The sequence below is a fragment of the Vipera ursinii genome (assembly GCF_947247035.1).
Source record: "Vipera ursinii genome assembly, chromosome: Z".
Taxonomy (NCBI): Eukaryota; Metazoa; Chordata; class Lepidosauria; order Squamata; family Viperidae; genus Vipera; species Vipera ursinii.
In genome coordinates this window covers 9,019,435-9,039,293 of record NC_139517.1, presented here as the reverse complement: position 1 = coordinate 9,039,293, position 19,859 = coordinate 9,019,435, and the positions used below count along the sequence as shown (strand labels likewise).

Below are 19,859 nucleotides of genomic sequence, written 5' to 3'. Positions count from 1 at the left end.
TCTGCATCTCTATATATCAGGTTACTGCTCCAAACTGCAAAAATAACTTTAAAAAAAAGCCCTATTGGGTGAAAGTAACCAAGTTGCTTCATTGAAGAGATCTGGTATAATTATCAGCTTCATTTCTTTATTAGTTGCTCCTTCTTATTCCAGTCAGGTCTCAGAATAATAAGAGTTGTCGTGAGGGCCCAACAACTGAAAATAATAACTAGCTCATTGACTTTCCCTCTGGCTCCATACTGTATTTCTTCTCACCTGGGGAAATTTGAAGTTGCACAAAGTAGTTCCCATGTTGACACAGGTCTTAGTACGGGCTCCTCCCATGACGTCTATTGTGTTGGTCTGGTCATTACATTTGCAGCTGGGGATATATCAGTTCAAACACAAATCCTTCTTTTTCTCCCTACCTGCAATTCTGTATTTCTGAGCAGAGGTTAATATAATGCAATGTCTTAATCTAAGGTCCTAGTTTTGTCAGTGTCTGCTGAAATGCCCTTGGGACATGGAGAAGAAGGGACGATGTCTATACATTAAGTAGTGAGTTACTCGCAAGGGAACTTTGAAAAATATCAGAGTGAAACAAGTTGATTATTTCTCACTAGACACAAATGCCAGGTTATGAACCTTTGGAACTAAGATATTAAGTAAAAAATGGTAGAATGAAAGCTCATATGTACAGAAGAAAATAACATAAAATTAGAGAAAAGAATAAAAGAATAATGGATATACATTTATTGAACTCATTTTGCTTACCTTTTGCTTAATCTAAGATCTATCATGAATAATTTAAGACTAAAAACTTTAAAAGGTGTATTATCTGCCATGATGTCATAGACAGAGTGCAATATATATATGCATCTCTATGTATCTGATTACGCAAAAATGAAAAAAAGCCCTATTGGGCAAAAGTTTCATTCAAGGGATAAAAAAAAGTATCAGCTTCATTTCTTTATCAGTTGCTCCTTCTTATTCAAATCAGGCCTCAGAATAATGATATAGCACTTGGGGGAAAAGATACAGCCCAGTAATCCAGTTGCTGAAGCCAAAATAGAGAAGATCTCTACAGCAACCACATATTTCCCCTTTGTACTCAAATATGTGGGAACAAATGACACCCAGATGCTACAAAAGACCAACATGCTGAAGGTGATAAATTTGGCTTCGTTGAAGCTATCAGGTAAATTCCTGGCTAGGAAGGCGACCGTGAAAGTGACAGCAGTCAACAGCCCCATAAAGCCCAGGACTGTATAAAACATTGTGGTTGAACCTTCATTACATTCCAGGACAATTTCTTCAGCCATGGAATGCATGTCTGAATCTGGAAATGGGGGAGAAACTCCCAGCCACAGTACACAAATGCTGAACTGAGCCATGAAAACAGAGAGGACAATAGTGTTGGCCATCCTTCTCCCCACCCATTTCCTCATGTTGGAGCCTGGCTTGGTGGCCATGAAAGCAAGAACTACGATGGTTGTTTTACCCAAAATACAAGAAAGGGCTACAGAGAAAGTGATGCCAAAAGCAGTCTGTCTCATGAGACATTTCACTTTATCAGGTTGCCCCATGAAGAGCAAAGTACAAAGGAAGGAAAGCAGAAGAGCAATGAGAAGTGTGTAGGTGAGGTTCCTGTTGTTGGCTTTGACAATGGGAGTGTCCTGGTGTTTCATGAAGATTCCTAGCACCACAGCTGAGATGATAGAAAAGGAGATTGCAATCATTACCAAAGAAATCCCCAAAGGCTCTTGGAAAGTCAAATAAGTTACAGTTTTTTGAAGGCAATTATCTTGACCCTTGTTTGGATATTGATCCTCTTGACATGGGAAACAGTCATCTAAGTCTGGGGGAAGAAACAAAACTATTTCACAAAACTACTTTACTTTTAATCATGAAGAATTAATAACATACAAGAATTATTTAGATTCTATGACTTCATATTATTTTTTCTCAAAATGATTGACAATGAAATGCATTAAATACTGTAGTGTTCAGTTTCAATATCCCTTAAGTTATACAGCTACACCAAAATCTGTATGTGATACTTTTACTCTCCAGGGTAGAATAGGTAGAATAGGAAGTAAAATGGGGTTGAAATAGTAGGAAAAAATGTTGCATGGATTGAATTTGATGGAATGTTACCTTACAGTCAAAAAGCATATACAAAAAAGCCTTCTGGATTGGTTAATAACAAGCATTGGTTACCTGCCAAAATGTTTATACTTCTAGAAGCAATAAGGAGAATAATCCAACTGTGAAAAACCTATTGATGAGGATGAAGGTAAAGATTTGAGGGTAAAGGAATGAGAGTAAAGGTTTGTTCTCCAAGCCAGTGGGCTTCGTTTCCCACGTTTCATTACCAGGCTAGATAACATCTTCAGTGGAGTTTAGGGAATGTCAGCTGTAGATGTTACTCCACTGCAGCTGTTCCTAGCCTGGTAACAAAATGTTCAGAAACAGGCTTGGAGAACAAACTTTTACCTTCGTTCTACACCCTAGCTATAGATATTTACCACTATTGCAAATCTTAAGGAACATTATGCCTTTTAAATTAAACTGATGGATTATATCATTAAATATTTCCAAAAATTACTTTTTTAAAAGGCAAATGAACTTTGTTTTTCCTTGAAGACATTTTATTTCTCATTCAGAAGCTTGTTCAATTCTGACTGAAGCCAGAACTACAGTCAGAGCTGAAGAAGTTTCTTGGATGAGAAGCAAAATGTTTTCATGGGAAAACAAAGAAAGTCCAGCTGCCATTTGAAAAATACCCTTGGTACAAAAAGCACCTTTGGATGACTTAGAATTTACATAAATATTAAATATCTCACTGAACTATAAACAAGCAGTTCACATTTTTCATTGCTCATCTAGAGACTCTATCAGATAGCTCAAAAATTTTAGTTACCATAAAACTGATTAAAAATTCAAAACCATTTATATTTATTAAATCATTGATATATTTAGTACATTCCTTTGCTTACCCATTTGGTCAGCTATCTTCCCTTCTGGACACTGCCTACAGTCATAGCAGCAGGATAATTTCCCTTCCACTTTGATCTTGCTGTAGCCAAAGGGACATTTCTCATTACAGATGGAAAGAGGCAATGTCTGTTCATAAATAAAATGAGATTGCTTTCATATGAAGAATTTATGTGTTGGGAGTGTCCATTTCATCAATTATACATGCCCAAACTCTTCACAGACTTATCAATGCTTATTGTCCCATTTCACCATTTTATCTTGTTTTAAATTCATCAAAAGATTCTTTAATTCATTTCTTCCTCAATCCTAAGCAACTACCATAGAATAGGTTTGAACGTCAACTGCCAAAATTCTCCAGCGATCATGTTGAAGTTCACACCTCATAAACTTCCTGAGTTTGAGAAACACTGCTTAACTCTTCCTCTCTTCCCCCCCCCACCTTTCTTCCATTGAATCTTACACAATTCTGAGAGACTGCCTGGAGAAGTTCTTGCAGTTTTCTTGAAAAGATTTTGAGATGTGCTTTACTATGCCCTCATTTCTAAAGTGAGAAGATGACTAGCTGAGAATCACTCAGTTGGTTTTTAAGTTGAGGAAGGGAGGAGTAGAAACCTACCTTCTCTTTAATTATTTATAAAGAATATGATCATTACCACACTCAACTGTTTCCACAAGATGTTTATTAACTTAATGTAAAGCCTAATCCTAAACCTGAGAATTTACTAAGCTGAAACGGGTATGGTGTAATGTAATAATCAGGATCCCTCTTAGAAATTAGAAGTCTCATCACAAAGCAGTGTTCTGTATCATACTGCATTCCTTTTATTGGTGTATGTTATGATATAGATATGTATGTCTTTGTGTGTGTGTGTCTGTTTGTGTGTTTGTGATTTTTATGCTCAGTATGCAATCATTTGGATTAACTAATCAGCTGGTTAGGCAAATAAATAGTATCTCCAGCAGAAGACTTTGTTTTAACAAAGAGTTTCTGTTCCTCATTTCATCTCTTTCAGGGGACTAGACTAGACTAGACTGGACTGGAATAGAATAGAATAGAATAGAATAGAATAGAATAGAATAGAATAGAATAGAATAGAATAGAATAGAATAGAATAGAATAGAATAGAATAGAATAGAATAGAATAGAATAGAATAGAATAGAATAGAATAGAATAGATCTGTAAAGGAACTTGGAGGTCTTCTAGTCCAGCCCTCTGTTCAAGAAGGAGGACCTATACCACCTCAGACGAATGATTGTCCAGTCTCTTTCTAAAAACCTCCAGCAGTGGAGCGCCCACAATTTCTGGGGTAACCTGTTCCACTGATTGATTGTCCTCATTTTTAGGAGGTTTCTCCTTAATTCCAGGTTACTTCTCTATTTCATCAGCTTCCAATCATTGTTTCTCATCCTTCCCTCTGGTGCTCTGGTGAACAAACTGACTCCCTCTTCTTTGTGGCAGCCCCTCAAATATAAATTTAAATCCAAGGAGATGAATTTTTTTAAAAAAATTAAATTTAAAATGGCTATGCCATTTTAAAAATATTTTTACTGTTTGGGAATAAATTGTTTCTTTCCATTAAGCTACACACTTTCCTAGCCTGTCATTATTCTACTTAAGTGAGTAGAGGCATCCTAACTCCTTCAAATGTCTTATTCCATTTTCCTTTATTTGGCTCAGCAAGGGCTCAGAAGTAGAGTAACCACTTTACAAAACCATACAGAGGGAGGCATTTTTTTAAAAAAAAAACAAAATATATTTTCCTCAAGGACCAAATATACAAGTAATCAACTGATATGTTTATTTTCAGGCTTCTCCAACAAAGGACATGATTTATATAATATGTTGCATGTAAAAGTAATTCACTTAAGGACCTGTTGTTTTTGATCTGTAGTATTCATATTATTATATACTGTATCTTTGCATTCTATTTTATCATATCCCTATTTATCTTACTTTTTTATTTTAGCTTATTTCATTTCATTCAACTGAAATTAACTAATAAAGATTACCGTATATACTTGAGTATAAGCCGACTCGAGTATAAGCTGAGACCCCTAATTTTACCCCAAAAAACTGGAAAAAGTTATTGACTCGAGTATAAGCCGAGTATAAGTATAAGCTTGGCCCCTTCTTAGCAACATATCTATATTCTGTGCCACGACGAGCCGCTCGTTGACTCTGGCAGCATGCCGGAGCTGGCTCGGGCCGTGGTTCGCAGGGTCCGCTCATCAGGCTGCCAGGCTTCCTGGCAGCACATCCCGCAGGGAAGGTCTGCTAGGGAGGCGGCAGTCAAGCGTTGTTTCCCTCCTCGTGCGTGTGTGTGTGTGAGAGAGAGAGACCTGCGGGAACGGCTGGTAGAGGTGGCGGCAGGCCGGCGTTTCCCCCCCTCATGCATGCGTGCGTGTGTCAGACCCGCGGGAATGGCTGGTAAGGAAGCAGTGTCCCCCCTCCTGTGTGTCGGGCCCACGGGGCTTGACACACAGAGAAACGCAAATGCCGGACTGCCGCCACCTTTACTAGCCATTCCTGCGGGTCTGACACACACACACACACACACACTCACACGCACGAGGGGGAGAAACAATGCTGGGCTGCCGCCACCTCTGCCAGCCCTGCAAGCCTCTGCCACCCCTTCTCTCCGCTGCCTGTTCCAAACAAAGGGGCATCCCTTCGTTCGGGCCAGGCTGCTGAGAGAAGGGAGCGGCAGAGCCTTGCAGAGCTGCTCCCTTCGGCTCCTCTTTGTTCAGGCCAGGCAGCGGAGAGAAGGGGCAGCAAAGGCTTGCAGGGCTGGCAGAGGTGGCGGCAGTCCAGCGTTGTTTCTCCCCCTCGTGCGTGTGTGTGTGTGTGTGTGAGACCCGCAGGAATGGCTAGTAAAGGTGGTCCGGCATTTGCGTTTCTCTGTGTGTCAAGCCCCGTGGGCTCGACACACAGGAAGGGGGGGAATGCTGGAATGCCGCTTCCCTACCAGCCATTCCCGTGGGTCTGACACACACACGCACACACGAGGGGGAGAAACAACGCTGGACTGCCGCCACCTCTACCAGCTCTGCAAGGCTCTGCCGCTCCGTTCTCTCAGCAGCATGGCCCGAACGAAGGGACAGTTCTTTTTTTTTTGTTCACTGGAGTATAAGCTGAAGTGGATTTTTTCAGCCCAAAAAGTGGACTGAAAAATTCGGCTTATACTCAAGTATATACGGTACTACTATAATGACCATTGAGATAATTTTGCGCTGGACCCAAATAAATAGGCATTTATTTACACTATAATAGTTTATCTTCGTATCATTTACCAAAAAATATTGAGGCTGCTAAATAAGTGTTGTTGAGGTGGTAGTGGTTGTTAAATTATTTCTGTGAAAAATGAGATGCACCTGGTTAAATACAAGAGGCCAAACAGCATCCTTGGCAGAAATGGTGAGGAGCTTATCTGGGGGAGCCATGGGGTCGATCCTTCCGATTTGGGCCCTTAGAAAGGAGTTGTTTGGAAATGTGACCCAGGTGAAAATATCAAATCCAGTTTCCAATTCCCCATTGAGACCAAAAGAAATCAGTTCTCCAGCACTATTGTTAAAAGAAACTCGTTGCAAAAAATGGTGGAGCTGAATGAAAGATCAAAGAAATATAAACATTAACTGGTTTCCTTGAATCATATGTAGGAAACTCAGTTCCCTCCCTGTGGTTTATGGTCAATGGAATGCTATTTTTTCACCAATCTACACTGTTTATAATTGAAAAAGAAATGCTTTCTCTATCACATAGATTTTCCACTCTATTGAATATTTTCATCTCTAAATGTTTAATATAAAAATTCCAACACAACGCTGAAAAACATTGCATATAACAATACCAATAACATTCAAAAGTATCTGTAAGGCAAAGAAGGATGGAGGGAGGTAGTTAGGAAGTATGAAAACAAACAAACAAATAAATACTTTAATTTTAACTGCCAAAATAAAATAAGAATAAACATTGTTTTATATGATCTGATGATTTTCCTGAATTTGGATCAGTGGACACTACCTGCCATGGTGATTGAAGGAAATACTTGTGCCTCCTCTTATCAATTTTTTGATCTGCTTTGAGATTTGAGGTAAGCAAGGCCTTCAGAGCATGTGCCATGGCATAGACTGCATTATAGATGCTGTAACTAAGTCCACCCATGGTGATCTCAAAGACAGAATTAGGAAGATTCTCCAAATTCTCTTCTCCAGTACAGATCCTTTCAGCATTCCCTTCACTTACATCGCTGGAGAATGAGCATTCAAATGCATCTTTCCAGAAATCCCTAATAAAGCCATCTTTTTTTTCAATGTTTGGGTTTCTCTTTTGCATAAATTGTTGGAATACAGTCAACTCCTTTGAGTGAAGTGCAAAATCAATTGCACCATGGAGAAAATTAATAGGCAAATGTCTTTGTATCAGAATGGAGGTGAATTCCATCTGAGCTGTCATGATCCAAATTTTGGCTTTCCTCTCCTTTGGAATATCATCAGAATCTAAAACAGAGAGCATCATTCTCAAAGTCACTATGCTTGTAATTTCACCATTAAAGATCACTGCAATGACTGTACTCCACATAATCACTTTATATATTTTATCTGCCTTATCCACCATTTCAGCAGCTTCACTACCATACATCATTTGGGGTAGACATTCTATAAAGTCAAAGCATATTCCTCTCTCTGAAAACATGGAAAGACTCTTTTGAACAAATCTCTCCCGATCTTCCTCATACAGAGAAATCAACCCAACCCAGGTCCATCCAAAATGCAATAGTAAGTGTAGTATTCCTTTAAGCTGGTGAATTTCATCAGGGAACATCCATTTGACAAAAATTCCTGCTTGGTCATTATTCATCAAAGGAGCTGATCCATATGTAATCTAATTGATGAAACATGGGAGAACAGAGGAAAAAAGGTAGCAAACTTTTTTAAAATAAAGGAAGATACTTTTTTTTTACTTAATACAATTCTTGGGTTTCAGTGGGATACTGAAAGAGGCTTTGTAAAAAAATACAGTTAGGGTTAAGGACATCTGTATGTTTAATACTGGTCATGAAGCAAAAAGGGACTATCCTTTGGTGATATTCTTGTCATTATATGACAAATATTTGTTGCCTCTGGAATCTTTCTCATAAGAGTTATCATGTGGGCCCAACATCTGAAAATAATAACTAGCTCATGAACTTTTCCTCTTGCTCCATCTTTCTTCTCACCTGGGGAAATTTGTAGTTGCATAAAGTGGTTGCCATGTTGACACAGGTCTTAGTACGGGGTCCTCCAATGATGGCTACCGTGTTGGTCTGGTCATTACATTTGTAGTTGGGGATAAATTTATCTTTTGTAGATAAAAATTCCATTGCTAAAAGATAAGTTGTATATTCCTCAAGATAATTAGTAGCGATGTGGAAACCGAGGCTAATATTGGGTAAAATTTCAGAACCTTCATTGATCTCCTTTACAGCAAAAGCCAGAGCCAAAGTATGTTGATAATTATGAGTGAGGAACCTTCAGTGAGAGTTACAAATGACATCAAATATTATTTTTGCTTCATGTTCAGACAGTTGATATTTTTAATGTTCTAGGTCTAGTGCTTATTGTTTATTCTGGATGTTTGGATCTTTGTCCTTAATGAACAATAGCACTAGATTGTATAAGGAATCACTGATGAGCAGGGGCGATAAGTTAACATTGAACTGAGAAAGCATTTGAAGCCTGCTTTCTTCTGTATTTTAGATTCTTCTTCTGGCAAACTGTCAAATTCATAGTAAGCTATTTTTTTCCAGGATCAACTTAGATATTACAGTAACAGTTAACTTCAGTTCTATCTTTATTTTGTCTATAATATTCTAAGATTGAGAAGAAAGTTCCATTTTTCAACACTAGACTTTAAAAGACTGACAGAAAATCTCAAATGCACTTGAGGAATATCCTGCTTCATTTCTGGGTGAGATGAAACAGTGAAAAAAAAATCAGGATTAACCCAAGGAGACAACCTCTAGATTTTTACTTTCAATGGACAACTTTGTTGAAGGAAAGACATTTCCTGATGAAAAAGTAATTCATATAATTTATGAGTCAAATTGATTTGTCTCAATTTGAACTTCTGTGTTAAGACAGGAGGTATTTCTGTGAGTTTTGTAATTAAAAAATGCTATATACGGACATTGGAAGTTGATTACTGATTAACTAGTAGTTGATATGGTTCAGCACAAAAATACTGCAGGTGGTAATGCAAGAAAGAGAAGTAGGAGGAGTAGCACCAGCAGGAGATACTTACAGATACTGATCAAGCACTTCACGAGAGGGAAGTCTTTGAAATGTGATCTCATTGGAAAGAAAGAAGACCTGATAAATAATTGCAGCAATGATTAAGTCTCCAGACTGATAATACTTGTGAACAATTGGAAGAGGACTGCTGAGTTTGCAGTTGGAACCAAGAGAAATTAATATTATGCTGGGGAAAAAAAATAATACCCATGTTCTGAAGATAACCAACTCACTATAATACATGGCCATAGTAGATATGAAACAGTAGCTCCTATTTTATTATTCAAATGAGGAGTTGGGTTGTCCACCCCTTAATGTTACCTAAAGTTTAAGCCATAAACGTTATCTGAAATTAAGCCAAGAAAATATCAATTCAGACACAAATCCTTCTTATTCTCCCTACATGCAGTTCTGCATTTCTGAGCAGAGGTAATAGAGAGCAGTATCTTAATCTAGGATCCTACTTTTGCAGTGTCTGCTGGAATGCCCTTGTGACATGGAGAAGAAGGGACAATGTCTATACTTAATGAGTAATGAATACTATTACTTGCAATGGTACTTTGAAAAATATCAGAGAGAGATGTTTATTATGTCTCAGTAAACACTACTGAACTCTTGCGAACTTTTGGAACTAAGATATTAAGTAGAAATTGGGAAAGTGAAAGGTTATATGTACAGAAGAAAAAAAACACATACAATTAGAGAAAAGAATGATGGAAATAAATTTATTGAGCTCACTTTGCTTACCCTTTGCTTAATATAAGATCTATCGTGATATTACTTAATATATGATCTATCATGATACTATTAGTATTATCCATTATTTGCCCCATCTCCTTCCCATCTAGCATGTTCCAAAGCATGCAAATGCAAGCAGATTAATAGGTACCATTTTGGTTGAAGGTAACTCTTCCATGTCCCTTTGGTGTATAGCCATGCTGGTCACATGACCACAGAAAATATCTTTGGACAATGCTGGCTCTTTTTGCCAAGAAAAGGAGATGAGCACCATGCCCTGGAGTTGGACATGACTGACAGGGAAACCTTTACCTTTATATTATATGATAAGTAGTGCTATAAATATCATTTAAGTTTTAAAAGGAAGTATAGGAAATGGAGCTTAGGAATGGGAATTGAACCTGTTAGGGCTGGCATGTCGAACTCGCGACATCACATGACGTCGCGTGACGTATCTGAACTTTTTCCCATTGCCGAAAATGGGATGGACACGGTTTCTCCATGACGCTCCAGCCTGCAGGCCGGCAGTTTGACACCCCTGTGTTAGGATGTACCTAGGCTCTCCGAAAAACCAGCTGAGCATTTTCAAAGTGCTCCTTCTGCTTCCTCTCATTTTCTAAGTCCTGCAGTAATGAGATCCTTTGTGGTACCACACCTGACATGCCAACTATGACCACTCCATTGGCAAGCTAATTTGGCCACATTAATCATATCCCTAGTCTTTCCCTCACTCATCAGCTTACTATGCTTCTGGACTCTCTGAAAAATATAATGGTGCTTAAATACTGTATTTATGAACATATTTGAATTTTTCCATATTTCTTTATAATTATGATGTAAAATATGACCTGTTCTCCACATAGGTCCTAAACTATGTGAAAGGAACACTGTTAAATAAATGAGTTGAAAACATTATAAAGGTAAAGGTAAAGTTTCCCCCGCACATGCGTGCTAGTCGTTTCTGACTCTAGGTGCCGGTGCTCATCTCCGTTTCAAAGCCGAAGAGCCAGCGCTTGTCCAAGGACGTCTCCGTGGTCATGTGGCCGGCATGACTAGATGCCAAAGGTGCACGGAACGCTTTTACCTTCCCACCGTAGTGGTCCCTATTTTTCTACTTGCATTTTTATGTGCTTTCGAACTGCTAGGTTGGCAGAAGCTGGGACGAGTAACAGGCACTCACTCTGCTACGCGGCACTTGGGATTCGACCCGCCAAACTGCCGACATTCTGATCGACAAGCTCAGCGTCCTAACCCACTGAGCCACTGCGTCCCTTGAAAACATTATACATTTCCATTTATTTATTGAGAAAAAATGTTCCAAAGATACAGTTCATACTTTTCTGTGGCATATGTATGTGAAACTTTGCTTTCAATAAGTGCAGTGCTTCCTCTTGGGCAGCAGTAACTCAATGGTTGACAATAAATTTGAGTAGTTGTTCTAGATTTCCATGAAATTTAGTTCATATTATTTGGTCATTGCACTGCATTGCATTGCATTGCAGCAATGAACTGTTCTGCTCTACTGTATCCTTATTAGCTATAAACAAAACACTGTTTCTTCTTTGTTTTTCATATCCTCAGTATCAAATAGATTTTCTGATTGAAAGTGTCTGGTGAAAGTTCATCTCAATTCACCAATGCCTAAGATTTCAATTTACAGTTGTTTCACTGTGTTGGGCTTTCCCACATTTATGCTTCTTCTTCTGTTCCACAGGAGCTGTAAAGTAGCTGTTTGCTACTTCATATTTTCATTTTCTGCATGGCAACATCAGTACCTACAAATTCTGAATTCTTTAATCTAATTATAAAAACCATGAATACTCTGAAAGATCTTTAGCTCTTCCTCAGTAGCATGTTGAGTCCCATCTGACCTGAGGGGCCCATAATGTACATTATACCATCAATGATTTTATATATTTTTCCATGTGGCTTACTTGATAAAAATATAGGAGTGTTTCATTATTGGCTTTGTCCTTACTGTCTTAACTGCCACTGTCCAGTGATATATGGATAAATAATGGTCTGTATTTAAGGATGGCATGATGGCTCACATGGTTAGGTTGCTTGGTAGAAGGTTAGCGAGCTCATGTTTGAGACTCAAGTGCTGCCATGGGGTAGGTTGAGTTCCCATCCTTTACTCCAGCTCCTGCTAGGGACATGAAAGGAGTTGACAACTGGGCATCCTGTGGACAAAGGTGATGTCTCTGGCTAATCCTTTCAACCTAGAAGCACACAGTGCTTCTGACCATAGTGCAATGCTATCTGTTTCTGGGATCTTTCTCCATAGCTCTCCTCTGTATAAGTGCCTGTTTGCTTTAGCTGGGCAGCTGCAATGACCTTCACTGCTTGAGTGATCTTGCTGGTGATATACTGTATACTCATGGCATACACTCACAATATTTTTGTTCACCCCCTCCAAGAAACACTGGTTACTACTACAATGAGGCAGCATAGTAGAACCTGGGGAGGGAAAATTATTTTAATACATTTGCTATGTGATCTGCATTGCTTACCACTGTCTCACCTATTAAGCCATGTTCCCTTTATAAGAAGCATTCTTCTGCATTACAGAGTACCCCTTGGATAGAATCAACCCAGAGACTTATTGTCCTCCACTGCTGCAAGTCTTTAGATGGTCTTAAAAAAACATTTTCCCCCTCAAGCTGCATGATAGATCGATGATGTGTTCATGTGTTTAGTACTGTTTGGTTTGGTTCAAAATGTTTTTTCCTTCTGTCACATGAGGTGCCATTTAGGTTGTTGTGGTTTAGATATTCTACTAGGTTTAATAGTATGCTGCCAAAAGTAAGCTTTGAATTTGCCTAATTAATCCAAGGAAAGAAGGAAGGATGGAAGGAAGGAAGGAAGGAAGGAAGGAAGGAAAGAAGGAAGGAAGGAAGGAAGGAAGGAGAGAGGGAAGGAAGGAAGGAAGGAAGGAAGGAAGGAAGGAAGGAAGGAAGGAAGGAAGGAAGGAAGGAAGGAAGGAAGGCTTTTCAATCTCAGTAATTTTTTAAAGAAATTTTGTAAAGGAATTGGTTACTGAATGAAGTGGAACCAATTCTAATAGAGGAGAGAGATTGGTAAAAGAAAGATTGAGCACAACAGTGAGAAAGACCAGGTAGAGTCTGCAGAATAAGAGCAGGAAAAAAAGTTCAGACCTATTTTCCCAATGGTTCCCTTATGGGGAGATATCTGTGTAATGCCTTGTAATATTGGTGACTAAATAATTCTAAGCACCCTTTGTACTCCTTCCTTATCACATTATCCAGAACAGAAGAATCTGTTGTGCAGATATACACACAAACAAACATTGATTCAACAAAGTATTTATTTAACAGATAATTTCCATGGCCACTGGTGGTAAAGTTGGAAAGAGTTCAAGAAATGATGTCTGTATGCTTTCCTATTGTACTCTGATAGCAGGAAAATATATCAAGAGCAGCATATAATTATATTACTTAGAAACATAGAGGTTCTTATTTATTTATTTATTTATTTATTTTATTTTATTTTATTGAATTTATATACCGCCCTTTCCCAAAGGACTCAGGGCGGTTTACAGGGTACCTAAAACATTGATGCAAAAATTAAAAACGATTAAAAAGATTAAATTTAATCCCTGAAAAAATATAAAAAAACCCAATTATCACCTATAGGGAAATATATTCCAGGGAATGAACAAACATAAAAGACTAGAAAACCCATGATTCATTGTGTCATTGTTTCAGAGATATTTCCTTATCTTAAAAAAGATATAGAATTACCATAGGTGGGCAAAAAAAATATTATGAGCATGGAAGCAACTTCTGAATTCCTGTTGGCTACTCTATTGAATTTCCTCATGGGAAACTGGCAGGGAACACTTTCCTTCCTTCCTTCCTTCCTTCCTTCCTTCCTTCCTTCCTTCCTTCCTTCCTTCCTCCCTCCCTCCCTCCCTCCCTCCCTCCCTCCCTCCCTCCCTCACATTTCTGATGGCTTCCATATTTGCTTTTCTTGTTGAAAGATTGCTGGGGAAAAAATCAGTGGGAAAGCTAGCAGGAAATTGCAAGTCCAACACCAGCAGGCAGGATGTGATTACTGAAAGGTAGGAGATGTGAGGGAGGGGAAAGCATAAGATGTGAGCATTGAAAATAGCTCAGAGGCATGTTGCATAGGTCAGGAATGGTGCTCAGGGGTACATAAAAGTTGCCACAGGGTTCAGGGAGGGCACAGTCAAGAAGACTGTGTGGGGCTACACAGGAGTGCATGAGATGTGCCAAATGGGTTCAAGGAGGGCACATGGTGGACCAGTGCAAGTTGTGAAGGATATGTGGGAGATATGGTTCAAGTCAGGAAAATAGTGTGAGGGACATTAGAGGTTTTGCATGAGTTGGAGAGTCTCTAAAAGGATGTGGCATGGGGTAGGAAGACTGTGCAAGGTATGCAGGATGTGCAAGACGTCAGGGAGGGTGTAGAGGGGAAAGCACAGGTCAGAAAGTGTTCATAGGGTGTTAGAATGGCTGGCACATTGCAAGCATGAAGATCTGGGGAGATTGTGTCAGTTGGGGAGACTTACCCAATCAACTTGTTGGTTTTCCTGCCAGCTTCTCCACTGACTATCAGGGAACGATGAAAATGTGACTTCAGCTGATTGTGGCAACACAGTGGTGCTGAATCAGCAGCAATGCGGTAATGTTGAAGCAGCTACAATTTCCTCAAGTTTCATTCCCATGGGAGTAATGGGTCCTAGCATTGTGTAGGTTAGCCCATTTGAAGTGCCTTCTTAACAATAATTGTTGCCCTATGATGAACCATTTCTCCCAAATATAAACAAACAGACATGAGAATTTTAGTAGTATATAGATAGCCATACACGAATAAACAAATACAGATTAGAAAAATTATATTTTTTGACTGTTGGAAGAGAAAGTGGGTTTCTAAAATAGGCAGAGGGTCATATAGTAGTGTCACTTGGCACTGTAATTAAATAATAGAAAAAGGCATTGGCTCAGTAATAAAGCAGCAATCGAGTAGATGCAGATCTAACTTCTGGAGGCAGTGCATTTCATAGTTGAGATTAAAATTTCAATGTCCTAATCAAATAGGTTTCCACACAGTTGCAACTCAAAAGTCTTCAGAGTAGAGAAGGTAGAAGCTATATGAGAATTAAATAGGTAGTCTGGATAGTAGTCTGGTAATAGAAAAGGTCATCTACTAGGCAGATAGTCTAGTATGAGATAAAATCATCCTTATATATTATGGGTGTAGGGTATGCTTTAAATTTATACAACTCTATTGCATAAAAATTGTGTAGACAAGATGAAATTGGTCATGACTGATACAAACTCAGTTGCTTCTACTTGGGAAAAAGCATTTAATTTGGCTAAAAAAGAATTTTATGGTTTTAAAATCTGCTCCTTTTCCTAGTTAGGTGTGCCTTATTGTTCAGCTCAGGTAATACTAAAATAACAAAGCATTTGGGGAAGAAGATACAGCTCAGTAAACCACTACTGGAAGCTAAGATGGAGAAGATCTCCACAGCCACCATATATTTTCCTTTGGTGCTAAGGTAAGTTGGAACAAAAGATATCCAAACGCTGCAAAATAGCAACATGCTGAAGGTGATGAACTTGGCTTCATTAAAACTGTCTGGTAGATTTCTACTTAGGAAAGCCACAGTGAAACTGACAATTGCCAGGAAGCCCATAAATCCTAAGAAACAATAGAACATGATAGCAGAACCTTCATTACATTCTAGTACAACCTCTTCTGCTATGGAGTCCATACTAAAATCTGGGAAAGGTGGATAAATTGCAACCCATACACTACAGATAGTTATTTGAATAAAGGAGCATAAAACAACAATGGAGAGGCTCAGGCTACCCCCTACCCATTTCATAATTCTAGATCCTGGCTTGGTAACCAGGAAGGCAAGTACTACAATTATTGTTTTGGCTAGTATGCAAGAAACTGCCACGGAAAAGATTATGCCAAAAGAAATTTGTCGAAAAAGACATACCCACTTGTCTGGTTGGCCAATGAAAAGAAAAGAACATAGAAAGGAGAAAAACAGTGCTATTAACAGGGTATAAGTAAGGTTTTGGTTGTTGGCTTTAACAATAGGAGTGTCTCTATACTTAAGGAAAATTCCAAGAATCAAAGCTGTTAAAGAAGAAAATAAAATGGCAACAGTGGTCAAACTGACTCCCAATGGTTCTTTATAAGACAAAAAGCTTATACTTTTTGGAATGCAGAAATCCTGTTTATTGCTTGGATAATGATCTTCTGGACAATTAAAACACTCCTCCATGTCTGGAGAGGGGGAAAAGAAATAAAGTATGTTCAGTGCAGGATTCAATAATTACTCTCAAATGAATGTTGTTTCACCCACATATGTACTAGATTTAGAATAGTTTTGGCTGATGGGAGAGCTCTCTCCATTTGCAAAATGTCCTTTTGTCCATTGAACACAGTGTGTTCCTGCAAGGAACAAAGTAACTCATTCCAGTGCTTCACTGGGTGGAAGTTATAATTAGAATGTTTTTACAGAATCAAATGTATGCTGAAATTTCCCACATCTGAGTATGCTGAAATTTCCCACATCTCTCTTGAAGTGTCTTACTAATTATAGTGAAGTCATTCTTCTTCTCACCAAATCACACATTCTTATTTTTTCCAGTAATTGCTTTTACATCAATTATTTATAAAAATGGTTAGCAAATCAATATTTTCGGGTACACCAATAGCCTTTCCTTCCTTCCTTCCTTCCTTCCTTCCTTCCTTCCTTCCTTCCTTCCTTCCTTCCTTCCTTCCTTCCTTCCTTCCCTCATTTACCTTTTTGCCATTTCTTTTTGTTTTCCAAATTTCATGTTTATATATTGCATTTATATCCTGCCTTTTCAGGGAGAGCTCAACAAATACTTAAATGTTCCACCCATACCATGTCATTTTATTTCTGCATCATCTTAGAAGGCAAACTAAATTTTGAGTGATTCAGAGCCAAACAATGAGTGAAAAGAGATTCAACTTGAGATCTTGGTCCTAGCCACCTCACCAAAATATGGTGGTATACCCAAGAGCAAACAAGCACATATTTCATTACTTTAGCAATGGATATTTCATTATTTAGCAAAAAGAGAGGGGGATTATTTTATTACCACTCTTGTTTGAAATCTTCCCTTTAGAACATGGAAGGCATTCATAACAACAAAATGGCTTCTCTTCCATTTTCGTCTTTCTATAACCTGAAGGACAATTGTTGTTGCATAGAGAAAGAGGATGTGTCTGTTGGTAAATGAAGCCAGGCATTATATTAAAAAATAATTGCATTTCACCTGCAATATGACATTCTGATATAAAATACTATTTATCAGTAAATAGGGCATTTTTGGAAATTATTAGGAGATTCTCTGTCTACTGAATGATTTAGAAATTAATATATTTCTAAGTGGTGTGCTATCTATTTAGGATAACAATACAATGTACAATCCAAACAGGTAATCATACATAGACAATCTTGACTGATCAGGGAAACTACATTTGTGCATCCCTGTCATTGCAAGAGATGTGACTGACAGATGGGAGTGTCAAGGATGAAACTTTAACAGCTACATCCTGCTGCATTTCATCTTGCCTTTAGATTAAGGGGGGGGGGAGAACTGTTACTTTCAAGTGGGTTAAATGGAGAAATAAAATCTTTTCAATTCAGCTGAATACTTTGAGAGCCTGAAGCCTTGTCAAATCCACATAAATATTGTTTAAGTTTATGAAGTAGCATTGGGACCTCAGAAGTAGTTTTGCTTCATCAAAACCATGCAGTTATTCAATAAACAATAAGGTTTTCAGAAAAAAAGAATGAACCTGGAGGGTTTTTTTGGGGGGGGAATTCTCGAGCTGTATTCGGATAATTGAGGTTATCTGAATTCCCTTGTATTAGGTATTAAGAGAAATAAAAATTATCATATTTTCTGAAATATAACCTACCTGATTAAACATGGTGGGCCAGATGATGTCATCTGCAGAAATAGTGAGAACTGCTTCTGGTTGAGCCAAAAGATCTATCTTTCCAACTTTGACTCTAATAAAGGACTGATTTGGGAATGTGACCCAGTTAATAATATCAAATGCAGCAATTAATTTCCCATTTTTATCAAAGGAGACCTTTTCCCCAGCACTGTTGTTAAATGAAACACTTCTCAAATAGTAGTGCAGCTAAACAAATAAATAAATAAATAAACACAATCAAGAATTATTATATAAGATTATGCAACCACTCAAAAGAAAAGTACATAAAAGATATTTAGTGATCATCTTATTAACCTTTTATAATCTCTAAGAATTTCAACAGTAAAAACAATGAACCAGTGCAACAACCTGCCTCCAGAAGCGGTGAATGCTCCAACATTGGAAGTTTTTAAGAAAAGACTGGACAGCCATTTGTCCAAAATACTACAGGGTTTCCTGCCTGAGCAGGGAGTTGGGCTAGATGACCTTCAAGGTTCCTTCCAACATTATTATTGTTATTGTTATTGTTATTATCTTGTATATAATTGTATGTAATTCATAATTCATTCAAAGATCTATATACTATATTCTATAGACTTTAATACTAACAAACAATATTATATGTAGACCTTTGATTGTACTGTTTTGTTGTCAACCACCAGGAAAACATTCTGAACCATGGGGATAAATTGCAATGTTAATAAATACAATAAATTGCAATAAAGATTGTCAATATTGCTAAGTTTCCAAATAGAATGAACAAACTAATGAACATAAAACATAAATTAGTTGGAAAAGAGGAAAAATAGATAAAGCTGCTAAGAAGTAGCTGTATACTGGAATTCATATTATGACTAGTAGGTGTCAAAGATTTATTTTTTCTAATAATTTTCCTAATTTTATAACTACACTGCAGTGATTGTTTCACTGAATTGTGACGGTGAAGGTATCCATGAAATTTCTCTTTGTATTATTCAACTATACCTGTTGCTTTTGTTTTCTTTTGTTTTCATTCTATTAGTTTTGCTAAGTTTTTAATATAAGCAGCCTTGATTCTTTCCAATTTGGCTGCCATAAACTTGGATCATAATGATACAATTTTGAGGACCAGTAAAGCTATGGAGGTAGGCAATAAAATTCTTCCATGTTTACTGTTATCTTCTTTAGATAATAAAATAACAAGCAAAGATCATTTATGATACAACTAGATGAGATACAATTGGGCATCATCTCCAAATGTTGCTAGTTCCTCCATTCCTGGCACCCCATAATACCTCCTGGTCACATGATCTAAATTAGTGGGTATGCAGGCCACTCTTTGCAGATATATGGACTGTGGAATAACATTGCTGGAGATCTAGATGTTGGGTGGAACAGTATCCCTCTTTAGATTCAGATGGCCCTGATCATGCTAACATTTAACTTAGACCTGGCAGTTCTCTTATTTGGGCAAATAAGCTGCTGTTAGATTGGTGACTAGATTTATTGTTGCTCTTTCTTTGTTTGAAATTGGACATTTTTTTTACTTCTGATATTGTTAGTTTAATTTTATTGTTACAGTTTGAATTTTTGTACACCCACCAGAGTCATTGCTGTGAGATGGCCAGTTATAAATAATAAATAAATACAGAGAAGTCAAACATACCCAGAGATGCAATTTGTATCAATTCTTCCTAATTAGACATCCCACACACGAGCACCATATACAGAGGCAATATATACCCTATATAGACCACACATACAAAAGGGATGCACACAATAAGTCACCACACGGAAGAAAACACTAGGGCCTCTTGTTGACACTAGTGGTGAAAATTGGAAAGACTTTTAGAAGTCATGCTTTGCTTTATGTTCCTATCTTGCTTTTAAAAGAGACATCAGAAACATT

General features: G+C 37.9%; 1 protein-coding gene across 1 annotated transcript; it reads right to left on the bottom strand.

Annotated features, from left to right (window-relative positions):
• Window positions 1-941: 941 nt before the first annotated feature.
• LOC310649093 (vomeronasal type-2 receptor 26-like) lies at window positions 942-12,370 on the bottom strand (the record flags this gene model as incomplete). Its single annotated transcript, XM_083377364.1, has 6 exons — window positions 942-1,837; window positions 2,979-3,105; window positions 7,002-7,862; window positions 8,197-8,488; window positions 9,572-9,596; window positions 12,235-12,370. The coding sequence occupies 6 exons, from the start codon at window positions 12,368-12,370 to the stop codon at window positions 942-944; spliced, it is 2,337 nt and encodes a 778-aa protein (XP_083233490.1).
• Between the last annotated feature and the right edge of the window lie 7,489 nt (window positions 12,371-19,859).